The sequence below is a fragment of the Lagopus leucura genome, unplaced genomic scaffold (assembly GCF_019238085.1).
Source record: "Lagopus leucura isolate 7727_CA_CO unplaced genomic scaffold, USGS_WTPT01 Super-Scaffold_100052, whole genome shotgun sequence".
In the NCBI taxonomy this organism is placed as follows: Eukaryota; Metazoa; Chordata; class Aves; order Galliformes; family Phasianidae; genus Lagopus; species Lagopus leucura.
Window position 1 is genome coordinate 30,648 of NW_024962298.1, and position 15,828 is coordinate 46,475.

Genomic DNA, 15,828 nt, shown 5'->3' on the forward strand with positions numbered 1-15,828 from the left:
CGTGTCAAGAAAAGCTTGAGTGCTTATCCTTCAGTCCTTGGCATACGTCACAGAACAGTTGAGGTTGAAAGAGACCTCTGGGGTCCACCAGGTCCAACCTCCTGCACAAGCAGGACTCCTAAAGCACTGCCCAGGTGCATGTCCAGATGGATTTTAACAGCCAGAAAAAGAGTCCTGATCATGTCAAACACGTAATCTTTGCCTGAAACAAATATAAATGATACAAACAAGAATTTCTGAGAGCAATCAGATCTAACATGCAGATATTATCAACTCTAGGGAACAAAAGCCTCGATATCATGAGGTAGAAGAGGATGGGGGGAAGCATGGAAGGGCCAGAGCCCGGTCATGTTGCTTGTACCATCCCACAAAACTCAGATGTGCTTTCCTTTGCCCCAGATCCCGCCTTAACTTTTTCTTCTAATATCAACCCAGACCTTTCTCCTTGCTTTTGCATCCTGCCCAGCAGTGCCCATAGGTATGGAAACGTGGGATATAGGGCCGGGTGGTAGAAGTCAGTGGAGATACTCTGATTTCCTCAGGAAAGAAGGTGGGCTGGCAGCAGCAGAGCAAATTTCAAGCTGCATTTATGGACTCCAAGTATGACAGTGCTGGCCTGTGTGAGTGCACAGTTTTGTATCACCAGTAAAATCCAGAGTGCCTGCTTGCAGCTGTAAGCATCCATCCTGGCCTTGTAGATAGCAGCACCTTTCCCAGGGATGTTTTAGGAACCCAAGACAGCACCAGGACCAAAAGAGGCAGCAGTGGGGATGTCTCTGCCTGCCTGAGATGGAGAAGTGAGGCTGCGGGTGCCCTGTTGAGGGAACAGCTGGAGAGGCTGCTCAAGGGGCTGAGCAGCTAAGACAGCAGCACAGTGATGAATTGCTCCTGTCCCTGTGCCAGCTGCAAGATTTATGTGTGTGCCATGAAGTGGCTGCACTCTCTGCCTTGCTGCCCCAGCAGGCACTTGTACAACCCCATTGAACAACCTATAGGCTAGGAGGAAAGCCACCAGGGGAAACAGGGTGAAGAGCACAGGAGCTCAGCATCCTGCCCAGGTGCTGAGCAGAACCCAAAGGGATCAGACCACCCAGAAGATGGACAGATACTGATACTAATACTACGCATCCCTTCTCCCCAACACATCCTTGCAGGTCCAAACTATCAGAAACACCTTGTGGGCAAAACCATGAAGCAGGAAAAGGCTGCTGGGGTCCTGAAAACCTGGTGTGATTTCAGTTAGGAAAAATCACATCCAAATCTCATCGGGGAAAAGCAGTCCATTGGTAGGAAGCAGTGCTGGGACAGGGTCAGCAATGCCGGTGATGGATGACAGCAGCTCCAAGCCTCCTCTTTACACACCAGCCAGGCCCTCAGAACTTTTATCTCTGCATCCACTTGCCACCTCTCTGCTCTCTTCCATGTTAGGCCAGTTCCTCCTTATCACCACAATGTTTATCTCCACGGTTCCTGTTCCAGCAGCTGAGGTCATTGCTATTCCGATGGCTAAGCATCCAAAGCATGAGCCCCATCATGCCTACCTAAAGAGAAACCAGCTCCACAGAGGCCAGTACACAGCCAGGTGAACACCATACTGGGCTAAGAACCGGGATCAAGGCTATGGCGGGCACTGAGCTCAGCCTGAGAATCACAGAATCATAAAACGGCTTAGGTTAGAAGGGACCTTAAAAGTCACCCAGTTCCAACCCCATCTGCCCTGAACTGATTGCCACCCTTCAGGCTGCCCGGGGCTCCATGGGACAACCACAGCTCTTTGGGCAACTTGTTCTGGTGCCTCCCCACCCTCTGAGTAAAAAATTTCTTCTTAACGTCTCACCTACATTTCCCCCTTTTAGCCTAAAGCCATTCCCCTGACCTATCTCTATCTGCTCATGTAAAAAGTTGGTCCTCCTGTATCGTCCTGTAGCCCTCGCAGCATCTCCGTGCCTCCTCTGCCCCACTCCAGCAGCTCCGCACCCTTCCTGCGCTGGGGCCCCATTCTGGGATACCCCAAAGAGCGCTTTATTCGTCAGACCCAGCGCTGCCGGGTCGGCGTCCTGCAGAGCACCTCCCAGAGCAGAGACACCAAGGGGCCGAGGGAAGGAAGAGATGGATGCAGGCGAAGGGCGGTCAGGAAATGCCCATCGCACATTCGTCCGCACCTCCGAGCTCTTGGGGCTGAGCGCAGGCGAGATGCGGAGCAGAATTGGCAGCAGGATACAGAGCGCTCATAGCCGCGAAGGGTCAGGCCGGGTCCCGCGGCACAGGGGCCCGCAGCCGATTGGCGGATGGAGCTGCCATTCACCCTGCATCGCCATGGAGACAGCGCGCGACCCTCCCCTGTCAAAGCAGCGCGGGGCGGGGGCGGGGCGATGACGTCACAGTGAGATCAGCCCGGCTCAGCCGTAAGAGCTGTGCAGAGAGGGCTGCGCTGCAGAGCCCCGGTAGCGCGCCGTGATCGTATAGTGGTTAGTACTCTGCGTTGTGGCCGCAGCAACCTCGGTTCGAATCCGAGTCACGGCATCGCCTCCGCATGGCGGTACCACGGCAAACGGGCTCGCGTTTCTTTTTCCCTCTTATTTTCTCCTCTTTTTTTCTCTTTTCCTTATCTAGTTCCTGCTTTTTTTTTTTCTTCTGTTTCTTATCTAATTTTCTTCTTCTTTCTTTGTTTCTTCTTTTTTTCCCCCTTTTTTTTAAATTTTCTTTCTTTTCCCATCATTTTCCTCTTTTGCTGCTTTTTCTTTTTTTCTGTTTTATTTTTTCTTTTTTTCTTCCCTCTTTTTACCCGGAACAGCGACTGCCGAGAGCCGCAGCTGGTGGGAATGCAGGAGCCGCTGCGAGAAAGGAGAGAATGACATTAAAAAAATTGACACGAGCAGGCAGCGAGCGTGGGATCCACGACGAAAAGGAAAACAGAAGCCCCTGTGCCGTGATACCGCCGTGCGGAGGCGATGCCGTGACTCGGATTCGAACCGAGGTTGCTGCGGCCACAACGCAGAGTACTAACCACTATACGATCACGGCGCGCTACCGGGGCTGTGGGCGAACTGCACGCCGGCGGCGCTCTTAAGGGATACGGGCGGGCTCGGCGCTCAGGACGGGTGAACTGCGCGGTGCCTTCGGCCCGGCCTGCGGGCGGACGGCCCTCACGGCTCCGCGCGTCCGGCAGCGCGTGGCCGAACCCGCCGTGCTGCGGCAGCGTGGCGCGCGACCCCCGGGCACCGCACAGCGCTGCTCGTTGCGCTCCCGCCGAACAAATGGTGCCCGACTTCGCTCGCGTCCGTCCCGCATCCATCTGCGCCGTGCAGCTTTGCACCACCACGTCCCTTTGCACTGTACGGTTTTGCACCGCTGCGGCGTTTCCCCAGCTTTATTTCTTCTTGCAGTGTTTTTTGGTTTGTGATTTTTATTTTATTTTAGCGGGGCGGGAGGATCCCTGCGGTGCTGTTGCGGGTGCTCCAGGGCCGGGCGCCGGGCACAGCTCTTTGGACCGAGCGGTTAATGGATAACTGCGGGGCCGGGTCGGGCGCTGCGGGACGGAGTGTGAGTGCGGGGACGAGGCGTGGGGGACGAGGGGGCAGCGAGTGGCCGCGCTCGGGGTCTGGCGGAGTGCCACCAGGTTGGTGCTGGGGCGCTGGGGGTGCCCAGGGGGCTCCTGAGTAGTGGATGTTGTTCTGGGGTCCCGAGTCCTGGGAGTGCTCGAGGGGCTCTGCTGCCCACCGTGGACCGTCGCTGCAACAAAGCGAGGGTGGCACTGGCCTCTCTGCCTCGTTCGCTGCCACCACGTGAGGACCCTTCATGCTCCCCTCTGTCCTCCCGCGGTCACCCACTGCTTTCCCTGCGGCTGCTCTGCTCTTCTCCCATCCTTCTCCAGGCACAGGTGTCCCAACGGGATGCTCCAGGAACTCTGCGCTTCGCTAACACTGTTTTTTCTTGCTTTGCTGGACCAGTTCTCCCAGCATGATCCTCCTTTAAAACCGTCCCCATGCAAATCTCTGTTTATTCCTACATGTTCCTCCTGCCCTGTTCCTGTCACCAGCGTGAAAAGCCTTTCTTCCTTATTCTTAGCTGGAGGGCACTTGGTTTCACTGGGAGCTCTTGGTGAGGGAGATGACCAATTTTAGTTTGTACAAAATCTCCCATTTTTGTAAAGGGGAGGGTGGAGGAGGGGTGCTGGCTCTCCTCATTGCATTCTGGGGTCTGACACTTTCCTGTAATCCTTGGGAAGCAGGGGAGAGCAAAGGCCCTCCAGGATGGCAGGGAAACAGTGGGCCAGCACACCCAGCCCTGCACACCCTAAAGGATGGCTACTCAATTTGCTGGCACAGGAGCTGCTCTGAATCCCTCCTGCAAAGGCTGTTCTCCCCAGAGACCCCAGACCAAAAACTGGGGGCAGACATTTGTCCCTCTGGCACTGACCCAGGCTCTGTGTCCTCAGCCAGTGGGTCAATCGCCATGCTGTGTCTCTAGCACCGTGAAGCAATGGCACGTCTAGAGATGGAAGGAAACCAGATAAACCTGGACAACCTCGAGAAAGGCATAGACAACTCTGCTTTCAGCTCCCTGGTAAACCTCCCCATTCTCTCCCTGTTGGGGTGCAGGAGCTGCTTGGGCGCTCCGGCTAACGATGTTTTCCAGGGTGAGGAGGAGCTCTGCGAGGAACGTGATGGTCCACATGGTGGGAATGAGAGGAAGAGAAGAGAAGGCAATGGGAGAGTTGCTTCATACTGCAGGTAAGGTAATCCCTGGAGACGTGCGCACGGAAATATCTCCAATGGTCATAGCAAGCTCAAAATTGGGCTGATCTGCACCTCGTGTGTCCACTCTCCCCAGGAAGGCCCTGCAGCCAGCCTCCAAGGCAAAGAGATTCTGCAAGGCTCACGCCAAGGCATTGCGAAGGGTCTGCTGGGGGCTCCTTGGAGCAGGTGAGGACTTTCCACCACCTCCACACCCCTTTGGCTGCCCATGCAGCATCCAGGCACTGCCACCCACATGGTGGCTGCACCTCATCAGCCCCACGGTCTGCTTCCTGCTCATCCCGCACACAAAGGAGAGCCTCTAAGGTGGCCAGGGAAGGATGTTTGGAGGCAGCATACCTCACTGTTGTCCCCAGTTAGTGTTGTGAATCCATGATCTCACAATTCTGGTGTTTCTGACCCCCCGCATGCCTTCCTCAGCCTACCTGTGCTACTTCATTGCGGCGTGTTGGCTCAACTTCCAGCAAGCCCTCGCCTTGGTCGTTATCACTGCGGTGGTCATCTTCTTCATGTGCTGGAGCCTCTTCAAGAAGTACTGTGGGGCAAAGGTGTTGACACTCCTCAGCCCCCTTTGGAAATGCTTGCAGAAGTCCTGGCCATGGCTGAAGTGGTAAGCAGGGAGGAGGCTGGGCATCTTCCACACAGTCAACTCCTGCTCTCTCCGAGCTGCTCTCTGTGGGGACTGCCTCTCTGTGATAGTTTGGAAGTTTCTTTGCAGGCTGCTGTATGTGCTCCTCCTGGGAGGCCTGGTGACGTGGCTGGCTTTGGACACGGCCAAGAAGCCAGAGCAGCTCATCTCCTTAGCTGGCTTCTGCGTTTTGGTGCTCTTCCTGTTTGCCTTCTCCAAGCACCACAGCGCAGTACGTTTTTCAGGTGTGGCTTGGCCATTGCTTCCCTCACAGGAGGTGGCACAGAGGAGAAATCCATGGGCTCTCTCTCTGCAGGAAGTAGAAGCTCCCAGGGCAGATCTGGACACAGCTTGGGGAGCAAAGCTGGGTGCTGCAGCCCCAACGCCACCCCGCTATTCTCCTTCCCACTGCTCAACCTGGGGTTCCCCATGTTACCACTGTCCTATTTTCTACCACAGCTCTCACACCCGTACCCATGTCTGTGCTTCAGGTGCCTGTGGGCAGAGGAACATCTGGTGGGTTGGGCAGAAGTGACTGAAGTCCCAATGGCTTTCAGTCCAACCTTTTCTAATGTTTTGGACAACCAGTCCAGCCCTTTCCTCCAAAGGGTTGGTGAGCATGCAGTAGGGATCTGTACTACCAGTCAAACAACCAGAAGATCTTTGTGCCCTTCTCCTCCATTTTGCCAGCTGTTTCCTGACTCCCACCAACTTGTCTTCCTCTCCAATTGCCAACCCATGTTTGTGGGTTTCTGTGACACTTTGTTAGCATGACCATCACCCAAAAGCCACTGAATGGGCAGGAATCCAGAGAGGTAAGTCTGAAGGCTCTGCTAACACCTCAGTCACCGTTCTGCTGTTGGTCCCCAGGTGTCCTGGAGAGCTGTTTTCTGGGGTCTTGGCTTGGAGTTTTTAATTGGACTCTTCATCCTTCGAACAACCCCTGGCATTCAGGCTTTCCAGTGGCTGGGTGACCAGATCCAGGTACTGTTCCTGCTCACCCCATCCCATGCTTCAGTCCTCCATGTAGGTCCTGGGACCAGTAAGAGGAGCTGAGAGTGGTACAGGCTGGAGGAGCTGCCGTCCCCTTGTATTGACCAAGAGAAAAGCCACCTCTTGTCTGGTTTTCTAGCACAGCCCCGGCCCCTTGGTGTGGTATCCCTTGCAGGAGCTGCAGCAGAGCCCCATTTACTCAGAGACACCACACTAAGTATTCTCAGCTTAGGTTTATCTGCTGGGGCAAGGGAGCTGTGAGGTGAAGGGGCAGTCCACTGCTAGGTAAAAGAGATACTGGGACAAGAGCCCCCAGATCCCATCATTCTGCTGGGGCTTCTTACCCTCATCTGGGCTGCAACTGGGACATTTTGATCATGGAGATCTCCCTCCTACCATGCAACATCACCATTTGCAGGTCTTCCTGGGCTATACCAAAGCTGGCTCTAGCTTCGTTTTTGGGAATACACTCATTGAAGACGTCTTTGCATTTCAGGTCAGTTTGTGGAATAAGGTATTGGGAAGGAGAGATAGAGTCTGGTTTTTCTTCTGGCCTTAGCCAGCGTTCGACCAGCTCAAGGATGCTTTGTGTGCACCCATGGGTCTCTTGCATGCCATGGGGTATTCACACTAACCCTGTTCCTCTGCAGTGTTGTGGCACCCCAATAGTGTGGGGTGGCTGTGCAACATCACACCACGCCCAAGTGTACTTTAGATACACTGCTCAACAGCCCTTTAATCTCACACCCTGGTGCCTTGTCTACAGAGTCTGCCCATCATCATTTTCTTCAGCTGCGTGATGTCCATCCTCTATTACCTCGGTGTCATGCAGTGGCTCATCCTCAAGGTAGGGCCCAGCTTTTTGATGGTTGTGGAAAGAAGAAGGACCTGCCAGTTACTGCAGCTCCTATGAAAAGCTGAAGGATGTCCCAGGAAAACTGGGGTTGTACTAATTTGGGCTGAAGTGATAGACACAACCTCCTCTTTCTTACCCAAACCTGGGGCTGATGATACTCCCTGGTCTGTGGGCACTCCTGGACATCACCTCTGTGCAGCTTGGCAAGGGCAGGCTGGAGTGGCCAGCCTCATGGGGTGGCTGTCTTTGCGAACACAGCGGCTTTGTGTTCCCCCAGATCTCCTGGCTCCTCCAGATCTCGTTGGGCACCACCCCTACTGAGACGTTGAGCGTGGCAGGGAACATCTTTGTGGGACAGGTAAGGCTTGTGGCAGGCGATCCAACTCCTCAACAGCTCCTGATGGCAGAAAAAGGGTATTCTCTTCCCTTCCTAGGAGACCCTCAGCCCTGTGTGGTGTCAGCAGAGGTTTTTGTTTCTCACAGACTGAAGCCCCGCTGCTCATCCGCCCATACCTTGCAGACATGACCCATTCTGAGATCCACGCCGTGATGGCTGGTGGCTTCTCCACCATTGCAGGCAGTGTGATGGGAGCCTACATATCCTTTGGGGTGAGAACACAAGCAGCTATATGGCTCATTTTCCCTGCTCAAGGGTCTGGCGTGCCAGAACTGCCTTGGGCATGTGGGGTAAGAAAGCCCACTGTGGGTCTCCTTCCATAAATGAGATGCCCTCATGCTGGCCTGGCCAAAACCCCAGAGTCCTTCCGCAGCAATCAGGGCAGATCTCACTGCACCATGGAATAATGTAGCCTGGAAGGGCCCTTGGCGGTGGGGTCTCTGGTCCACCCCCTTGCCTGAGCCCCCACTGGTGCTCTCACCAGTTCCTCACTGTCTCAGAACTGTGATATCCGGATGTGGCCTCAACCTGCTGGCTGAGCTCCCGCTATTTAAACATTAATTAGTCTCCTTAAACAGGGAGCCAAGGGTGAAAGGACAGAGAAATGAGAAACTGCAGTGCAGAGGGCAGGGGCAGGGTAACAAGGCTGTGGCTGTGATACACTGCTCGTCACTAGGTACAAGTCAGCAGTGTTCTTGCTCTGATACTGATAAAAGGGATAAAGAGGGGGCAAGGATCATCAAGGTGAAGTCAAACAAGAGAGAAATTAACATCTCTGAAGTTACGACTGCTGTGGCTCTAGCACTGTTTTCATCCAGATGAGCTACCCCCCGCATCCTCAGTGGCTAAGATGGGAAAAACAGGCACACCTTCCCACTCCGAGTGAGCAGAGTGCCCTGGGTTGCTCCAAGCATTGCTGGCAATGTGCTTGGGCAGCCTCATACAGGGTCTGAGCCCACAGTCTGCCTGTTGCAGATAGATGCGGCATTGCTGATTGCAGCATCTGTGATGGCTGCACCCTGTGCCCTTGCCATGTCCAAACTGGTCTACCCTGAAGTGGAAGAGTCCAAGTTCAAGGGCAAAGAAAGCGTTCGTATCAGCAGTGGGTGAGTGGGAGCAGAGGGGTGGCACGGGGCAGCTGTGGGTGCAGTTTGGGCACTGCAGGTGGCACAAATTTTGGAGACCCCGTAGTGAGGTCTGCAGAGACTGGCAACATGATCCTGTCAGGGTTTCTTTCCTCCCAGGGAAGAGCGGAACATCCTGGAAGCTGCCAGCAATGGGGCTGCCGCCTCCATAGGACTCGTGGCCAACATTGCAGCCAACCTCATTGCTTTCTTGGCCGTGCTGGAGTTCATCAATGCTGCCTTGCGCTGGTTTGGGGAGATGGTGGAAATCAAAGACCTCTCCTTCCAGGTACTCCCAAGTTCCCCACCCATCTCCACCTCTACCCACTGCCTGATTAGATCCCCAGCAGCAGGTGCCCATGCCAGGGGCTCTACAAAGGTTCAACTGTTCCCTCCTGGGATGCTCTTCCTAGATGATCTGCTCCTACGTCCTCATGCCTGTGGCCTTTCTCATGGGGGCAGATTGGGCAGACTCACCACTGGTAGCAGAGCTGCTGGGGATCAAGATCTTCCTGAACGAGTTTGTAGCGTACCAGCAGCTAGCCACGTACAAGAGGAACCGGCTGTCAGGCCTGGAGGAGTGGAGCGGGAGCAGGAAGCAGTGGATATCTGTGAGGGCAACCACCACCTTGCTGGGTATAGGGCAGGGATGGAACTGAAATGGGGCACGTAACCTGGCCAGGCTGAGTGCTAGGCAGCAAGGGGGGGCACCATTATTCTGGGGATGGGGGGGGGGGCACTTGTGGCCATCTAGATTTGGACATCACTGCTAGGTGTGGGGTCATTCTGAAGGCGACAGTGAAACCATGTCCCACTGGTCCTGCCCTCCAGAGGGCCAGACTATGATGCTCTAGGGCCTCTGCCTGCTGCCAGTCCATCTTTTCCCATTGGCAAGCTGCCCCTCACCTGTCCCTTGCTTCTATAAAAGCTGAAAGAATTGGGATGGGAGTTGTCTCCATCTCAGCTGGCTGGGCTGGGAACTACAACACGGTGTTGTGGGGCTGCTGTGGGACCAAGGTGATCATCCCCTGCCTCTGTGCCCTCCAGGAGCGTGCTGAAAGCATCACCACCTTCGCACTCTGTGGATTCGCCAACCTAAGCTCCATTGGGATCATGCTGGGAGGCCTGAGTGAGTGTGACCCACATCCTGAGTATCTGGGTATGGGGCAGAGGAACCTAAGGAGTGGGAGCTGCCTTCAGGCCTCTGTGTTCAGTCTCTTATTAGCATGCAGGTAAGAAATGGGGCTTGCACAAGGTGATGTGGGTGATTTTGTACCACATCCATGGTGAAGGTCACCTGTACATCCCACTCACTCACCGACTGAGCAATGGGGCATAGAACAGAGGTTCCAGATGGCTCTGATGGCAGAGCAGTAGATGGCAGGGCCACTTGGGGACTTGGCACTTGTCCCATCTGTCCCTACTCCCAGGCAGAGCCAAAGCAAGGATCTGTCTTGCCCCAGCTTCTGCTTTGCCCCTGCAGCCTCCATGGTTCCTCACCGCAAGAGTGAGCTGGCTTCCATTGTGCTGCGAGCCTTGCTCACGGGCATCTGTGTCTCCATGCTCAACTCCTGCCTGGCAGGTAGGTCCCTGCCCACTGCCACTGGGAGGAGACAGGGCTGGGCAAAGAGCTGAACACACCTGTGAGTGCAGCCGAAGGGATAGAGAAGGCTGGCTGCCCTCCCCATGGCTCTCATAGGGCCTTCAAACGCTGTGCTCTCCATCAGGGCCCCCAGATCCCATAGCTCTGCTGGGGCTTCTTACCCTCATCTGGGCTGCAACTGGGACATTTTGAGGGTGGCTGTTAAAGCTTTGGGAGGGGCTCCCTGGCATCACTGTTGCAACTGGTGGGAGGGATGTGGAATGTGGGACCTGCGAGCACAGCACAGGGATGGCACTGCCAGGGTATGGGACTGAAGTGCCCAGTCCCTCAGAGCCCCAACCAGGAGGCCTTGTCTCCTAGGCCTCCTCTATGTGCCAACAGAGGTGGGCAACTGCGTGACCATCCTTATCAACGCCAACTTCACCTCTACCAACTATACCATATACACGTGCTGCAAGCAGCTGTTTGCGAGGTGGGTGTGTAGCAGGGAGACAGGTAGGGTCTGGAGCTGCGCCATGCTGCCTAGGACTGAGGTGCACAAGCATCTGAACCGTCACTTTTGCTGTGGGGTTGGCAGGGCAGCTCTTGCCCTGACTGTGCCTCTCTCCTTCCAGCACGGTGCTTGAGAATGGGACGCTCTCCTTTACGGGAGCCTGGGACAGCGTGGCGGACAGCCTGCCGTGCCTGACAGGGTGCTGCAGGCACTACAACCACACACACTGCACGGCATGAACCCAGAGATACCAACCCCAGGGAGCACTGCGGTCTGCGCAAGCTGGCCTCAAAGGCAGAAAAATCCCCAACAGCTGGACAGAAATCACCATGCACCTTGTAACCAGCATCCCTAGGTGCTGGCCCCATGGACAGAGGGGAAACTGATCGCAAATAAACTACAGAAATCCCCATGCTTGTGCTCTGCTTCCTCTCTGGTCCTGACTTCAGCTGTTCTACAAAGGGTGTGGGATGTCTTGCTGGGGCTGCACCCCGCTGCGCAGCTCCCCATAGCTGCTGTTTGCTAGCGACCTTTCAAGCCAAGCCTTCATCAGGTGCCTCTTTAAGGTTCACCATCCTCTTCTCCTTATGGCAGGTATGAATGGAGTAGAGATGTCACTTGAAGCCATTTCCTTTCCCAAACACAAGCTGTCCCATCCTGCCATGCTTGGATGCATCTCTTCCGCAGGAACCACAGGGGGACAGGCCAGTCCTTCTTGCTTTATTGCACTCGAGTACCCCCAGTCACCAAGGTGAACACATATGTACCCCATTATTTTACAGCGGCCCAACAACAAAGCACCAGGGCCCCAGAGCACACCACGCTCCCTTCCTTCCTTTGCCAGTCTGCAGTGAGCCATTTTCAGATTCCACCACCGCTGCTATATTTAGAGGGGCAGTGGTGGCACCCATGCTCTGCGGCGAGACAGAAGAAGCCAGACCCAATGCAGGGAGCTTTACTTTGCAGTGTGAGCACCACTACCTGTCCATCGCTGACTGCAGAACCGGCCTCCATCCTGCACCAGGGATGCTGCCACTGGGGTATGTATGAAGTGTGGGGGGGTGACACTCATGAGTGACAGCAGTGCCCCACTCCTGTGCACCCTGTGTGAGGTAGAGCATCCTTACCCATAGCAGCACCGCAGCCCTCAGCATCCATCTGGGCAGGGGAGGCTGGGAGGACAAGTGTGAGAGCCCCCACCCCATGCAGCCACCAATACCCTGCTACGGGGCTGACCCACACTCCAGAAGCCCAAGCAATAGCAGCAGGCAAGCAGAAGTGCTGCAGCTCTCCATTGATCCTCACTAGAGTGAAATGTTTGCAATCAGCATGCAAGGGACCAGTGGGACTCCACTTTGGTTCACATCCTGGAGACCAAGCACTGGCTGGGCTTTACAGAGGACATGAAAAGGGACAGGAGTAGCAGCATGTGTCAGGGCAGCATAAAAAAAGCTGTGAGGAAGGAGAGCCCATGCTCCCAGTCAGCTCAGGGAAGTACCGGGACACTGCTAGGAAAGGGGCATGGCAACGTCAAAGCCCAGGGAGCCAGTCTGATGGCCCGTGCTTCAAATGCTCAAGCAAGACAAAGGGAAAGAGGTGGCAGAAGAAAAAAAGCCCCGGTTCTGGGGTGTGCACGGCCCCACAGTCTCCATAGCTGGCAACAGCTTCTGCAGAGAAGCCTGTGGAAGACCCCACAGGAAGGCACCATCACGCCCATGGCTGTGCTGGCTCTGCTGCAGAGGCAGCCGGGTGGCTCGCACTAGCACACATCACACAACACAAACGTCACGAGCTGGGGCAGGAGCCAAAGGCAGGAGCGCCTCTGGCCTGCTCTGGCACAGCAAGGGTCCCCGCCAATGTAGCTATGGCTACTGAGGGCAAGTAGGCCCGCCAGCCTCGCCAGGCCCAGGTTTGGAGGCTGCCTGGGCCTCCGCCGCTTCTGCCATTCTGCGGGCACTCCTGGGGCTCACGGTAGTCTTGCGGGTGCCCTGGGGACTTGCTGCCCCCTTCTTCTGAAGCTGGGGGCTGGATTGGGCAGACTTCCTGCCCATGGAGGGGCTCTTGGAGCCTTTGGGCTTGACCGGTTCCAGAGTCTTCAGGCCCAGGATGTCACAGTAATGGTTGCACTGGTGAGTCGCAGCAAACTGCTCCAACAGGGAGGGGAAGCAGCTTTCCTTCAGCCCCTGGTACCTGCAACACAGCCACTCTCAGCTCTCCTTCGTGCCAGGAGATGTCCCACCAGCTGGCGAGGACAGGGGCCAGCTGCACTCAGTCGTGCCCCGTCACACAAGTGGCAGAGCTGGGGTCAACGTGGGGACAGCCCACACTAGCAGTGAGAGAGTTACTCACCCTTTGAGGTTGGTTGCTATCCGCACATTGGTCATCTTCCAGCCCACTCCTGCAAAGAAAGGGACAACAACCAGTTCCTGCCCAGGCAAGGATGGGCACCACAACCACTCTCTGAGCAGGGCTCCAAGGCACATGGGGAAACAGGCAGGAGGGCAAGGCTGGAGCTATTGCTCCTCCTTTTGCAAGAGTGAGGTGAAGAGCCACGGGTATCAGGTGGGAATCATAGAATCACTGGAACATCCCTTTACCTTCCATGTCAGTCACAAGGATGTTTCCATTCGTCCACTGGTAGACCCAATGCTGGAAGGTGCAGCATTTGAGCACAATCTCCGAGGTGCCTCGAGCCACCAAGCTGCCATCTCTCTCAGTGACACAGTACTGCTCACAGGGCCCACCCAGGTCCTCCTCCATCGTGGCGTAAGGGATGTTGTTGGCCGGTCGGTAAATCAGGTACAGAGGAACTATCCTGTGTGGCAGCACACAGCGGGGGTCAGCACCAGTTGCAGAACTTTCCACCTCAGCAGAGATCTGCATCTATTTTTTGCCTTCCTCCCCATATCCCTTCCACATGAGAGTGGGAGAAGAGGGAGCTGCCGTTCGGGATGTCCCCAGTGCCCCACAGGGGACCCTCCCACCATCTCCCCAGAAGCTTTGCTCCACTGTCAAACTAGCAGAGTTGCAGCACCGTACTTACTCGGGCACTGCTCCAAAACCAGGGACAGCACGGGCCTCAGCAGCAAAGATCTTGCAGTACTCGCGACTGGAGTTTTGGATTTTACATTCCTGGAGATTCAAGCAGGAGAGTCAGGAACCTGTCCTGCCTTCTGTCAACAAGCCCACATCAAAGCTGTGAGACCCCTCCACTAGAGAAAGCAACCCTTGGGACCACTGCCAGTTGTTCCCCTGTCTCAGCAGTCAAAGGACAAGTGAAAGATCTGAGTAGCTCTGCATTGCACAGAGAGAAGGGCTGAAGAACACGGATATTGCCAGGGACATGGCTTTACTCAATCAGAGCATTCAAGAAGCGGAAAGAAATTAAGAAAGCTGGGTACTATGATACAGACAGATGGAAAACCCAGGGGAGACCCAAAAGGGCTATAGCTCACAGTGCCCACCTGGATGGTGATATCATAGTTCTTCTCGATGAGGCTGTTCTCGTTCTTGGTCCCAAAGACAATGAAATTGTGCACTTTGATGACGCAGGTGCAGCCAGACTCAAAGACAGGCTCCAGGCCATAGATGGCTCTGGCACGGCAGGCTTTGCGTGGGAAGCCAGCACCCAATTCCATGTCCACGCTCATCACACGCCCGAAGAATTTATCTCCCCAGTAGCCCGCATCAGCCAAGCCCTTTGCGAACACCATGGGTGTCATCTCGATCTCCTCTCCAACTGGTGGAGGGAAGAGCTGGTGAGGAGGGACAACACAGGCACATCCTGCCCATCCCACAGCAAGGCCGGGTGGCCAGGGCAGCAACTCATCAGCACGTCATCCTTACCTTCGATCTCTTCCCGCAAGATAAATCCTGACAACACTGGAGGAGACAAAGCAGGAGAAGAGTCAGAGTTCTGCCAGGATCTCACCCTGCCTCAGAGCCGATCGCACAGTCACACAGGTGTAAGAGCCACCAGGCAGCTGAGGGCACCTCACCTTCTGGGCTGAGCAGGAAATCAGTGGAGTCCGTGCCATACTCATTGCTGATCACACACCGGTAGACTCCACAGTCCTTCTGGGATGCCTGCACAATGGCCAAGGCTGCCTGGCCCTCATCGCCAGCACTGGAAGAAATCAGAGTATGGGGTCAGCCCTGTGCGCTGCACAGAGGCACCTGGGGCCCCGGAGATTTTGGATGTGGGCATGAAAACAAAACCAGCCCATGGGCATGCAGGAAGGCAGGAGCACTCCAGCTGCTCTCCTTGCACCTTGCAGCAGCTCTACTGTTCACATTCTTAGAGGTGCAAGATCTTCAGCCCTGCAAACTCATACTGGGGTTGGGCTACATGCTAATAAAGGTAGTTGTCTCTAAGGGCAGTTGGGTCAGGGTTGTAGCTGCGCTAATAAACCCTTGTTTGGGTGGGATGGCTGGAAGCCAAAGAGTCACAGATTGTCCTGCTTCCTGCCACGCTTTCAGGCATTCAGGAGTGAGGACAGACACAACTCTCTCCAAGGAACAAGTAAAGCACAAGCTCTGCATCAGCGGAATGCCAGACTTCTCCAGCCTGCAGCTCTGGGCTGGCAGTTCCTCTAGTCAAGGTGGCAGACAGGGCGCAGTCAGAGCTGAATTTTTTTTTTTTTTTTTTTTTTTTTCAACCATTTGGGTTGCAAGGAAGCAACTAGAGTCCCAGTTCTGTGGTTTGCCCCCAGCTCTCAAGCTCTGAGATGGGCACAGCACCTTCCCTGCCCTGCCCAAGGTTCAGATCAACTCCTGCCCTCCCCAGGTCTCTGCTAGTCAAAGCATCAGCCCTTGAGCCAGACTCCATACAAAGTATCAGTAGGGCAGCAGGTGCCTATGTGGGCAATCCTCCCAACTCCGGGCACTAAGAAAATATGGTTCACAGCAGATCATGCTGTGCAATGAGCTTCTCACACAGCCGTAAGAGAAGAGGCATCTTCTCCTCAGTAAACACAA

General features: G+C 55.2%; 2 protein-coding genes and 2 non-coding genes across 11 annotated transcripts in view; 2 read left to right on the forward strand and 2 right to left on the reverse strand.

The window, feature by feature from the left end:
• Positions 1-2,451: 2,451 nt before the first annotated feature.
• TRNAH-GUG lies at positions 2,452-2,523 on the forward strand. Its single transcript has one exon. It is a non-coding gene; the product is annotated as a tRNA-His (tRNA).
• A 429-nt stretch (positions 2,524-2,952) lies between these two features.
• Positions 2,953-3,024, reverse strand: TRNAH-GUG. Its single transcript has one exon. It is a non-coding gene; the product is annotated as a tRNA-His (tRNA).
• Positions 3,025-3,218: 194 nt separating this feature from the next.
• Positions 3,219-11,261, forward strand: LOC122187907 (sodium/nucleoside cotransporter 1-like). Of its 5 annotated transcripts, none has more exons than XM_042885802.1 (17): positions 3,219-3,395; positions 4,439-4,733; positions 4,834-4,925; positions 5,178-5,367; positions 5,476-5,617; positions 6,256-6,369; positions 6,797-6,874; positions 7,145-7,225; positions 7,512-7,592; positions 7,718-7,843; positions 8,607-8,737; positions 8,876-9,044; positions 9,169-9,366; positions 9,803-9,884; positions 10,239-10,337; positions 10,719-10,830; positions 10,973-11,261. In XM_042885802.1, exons 2-17 carry the CDS (start codon positions 4,483-4,485, stop codon positions 11,088-11,090), a joined length of 2,064 nt encoding a protein of 687 aa, XP_042741736.1. In that variant the 5' UTR covers positions 3,219-3,395; positions 4,439-4,482; the 3' UTR covers positions 11,091-11,261. The 5 variants fall into 5 exon arrangements, with proteins under 5 accessions (XP_042741736.1, XP_042741737.1, XP_042741739.1 ...); XM_042885803.1 differs by having other exon boundaries at positions 3,219-3,335; XM_042885804.1 differs by lacking the exon at positions 3,219-3,395 and having other exon boundaries at positions 3,640-4,566; positions 4,639-4,733.
• Positions 11,262-11,550: 289 nt separating this feature from the next.
• ALPK3 (alpha kinase 3) overlaps positions 11,551-15,828 on the reverse strand; it is a 30,374-nt gene continuing 26,096 nt past the window's right edge. For all 4 annotated transcript variants that reach the window (XM_042885797.1, XM_042885798.1, XM_042885800.1 and 1 more), the window contains 7 exons: positions 14,850-14,977; positions 14,698-14,733; positions 14,316-14,590; positions 13,895-13,983; positions 13,449-13,666; positions 13,201-13,249; positions 11,551-13,041 (listed from right to left, as the gene is read on the reverse strand). In XM_042885797.1, the coding sequence (XP_042741731.1) occupies positions 12,720-13,041; positions 13,201-13,249; positions 13,449-13,666; positions 13,895-13,983; positions 14,316-14,590; positions 14,698-14,733; positions 14,850-14,977 (1,117 nt within the window). In that variant the 3' untranslated portion in view covers positions 11,551-12,719. The remainder of the gene's footprint in view (positions 13,042-13,200; positions 13,250-13,448; positions 13,667-13,894; positions 13,984-14,315; positions 14,591-14,697; positions 14,734-14,849; positions 14,978-15,828) is intronic.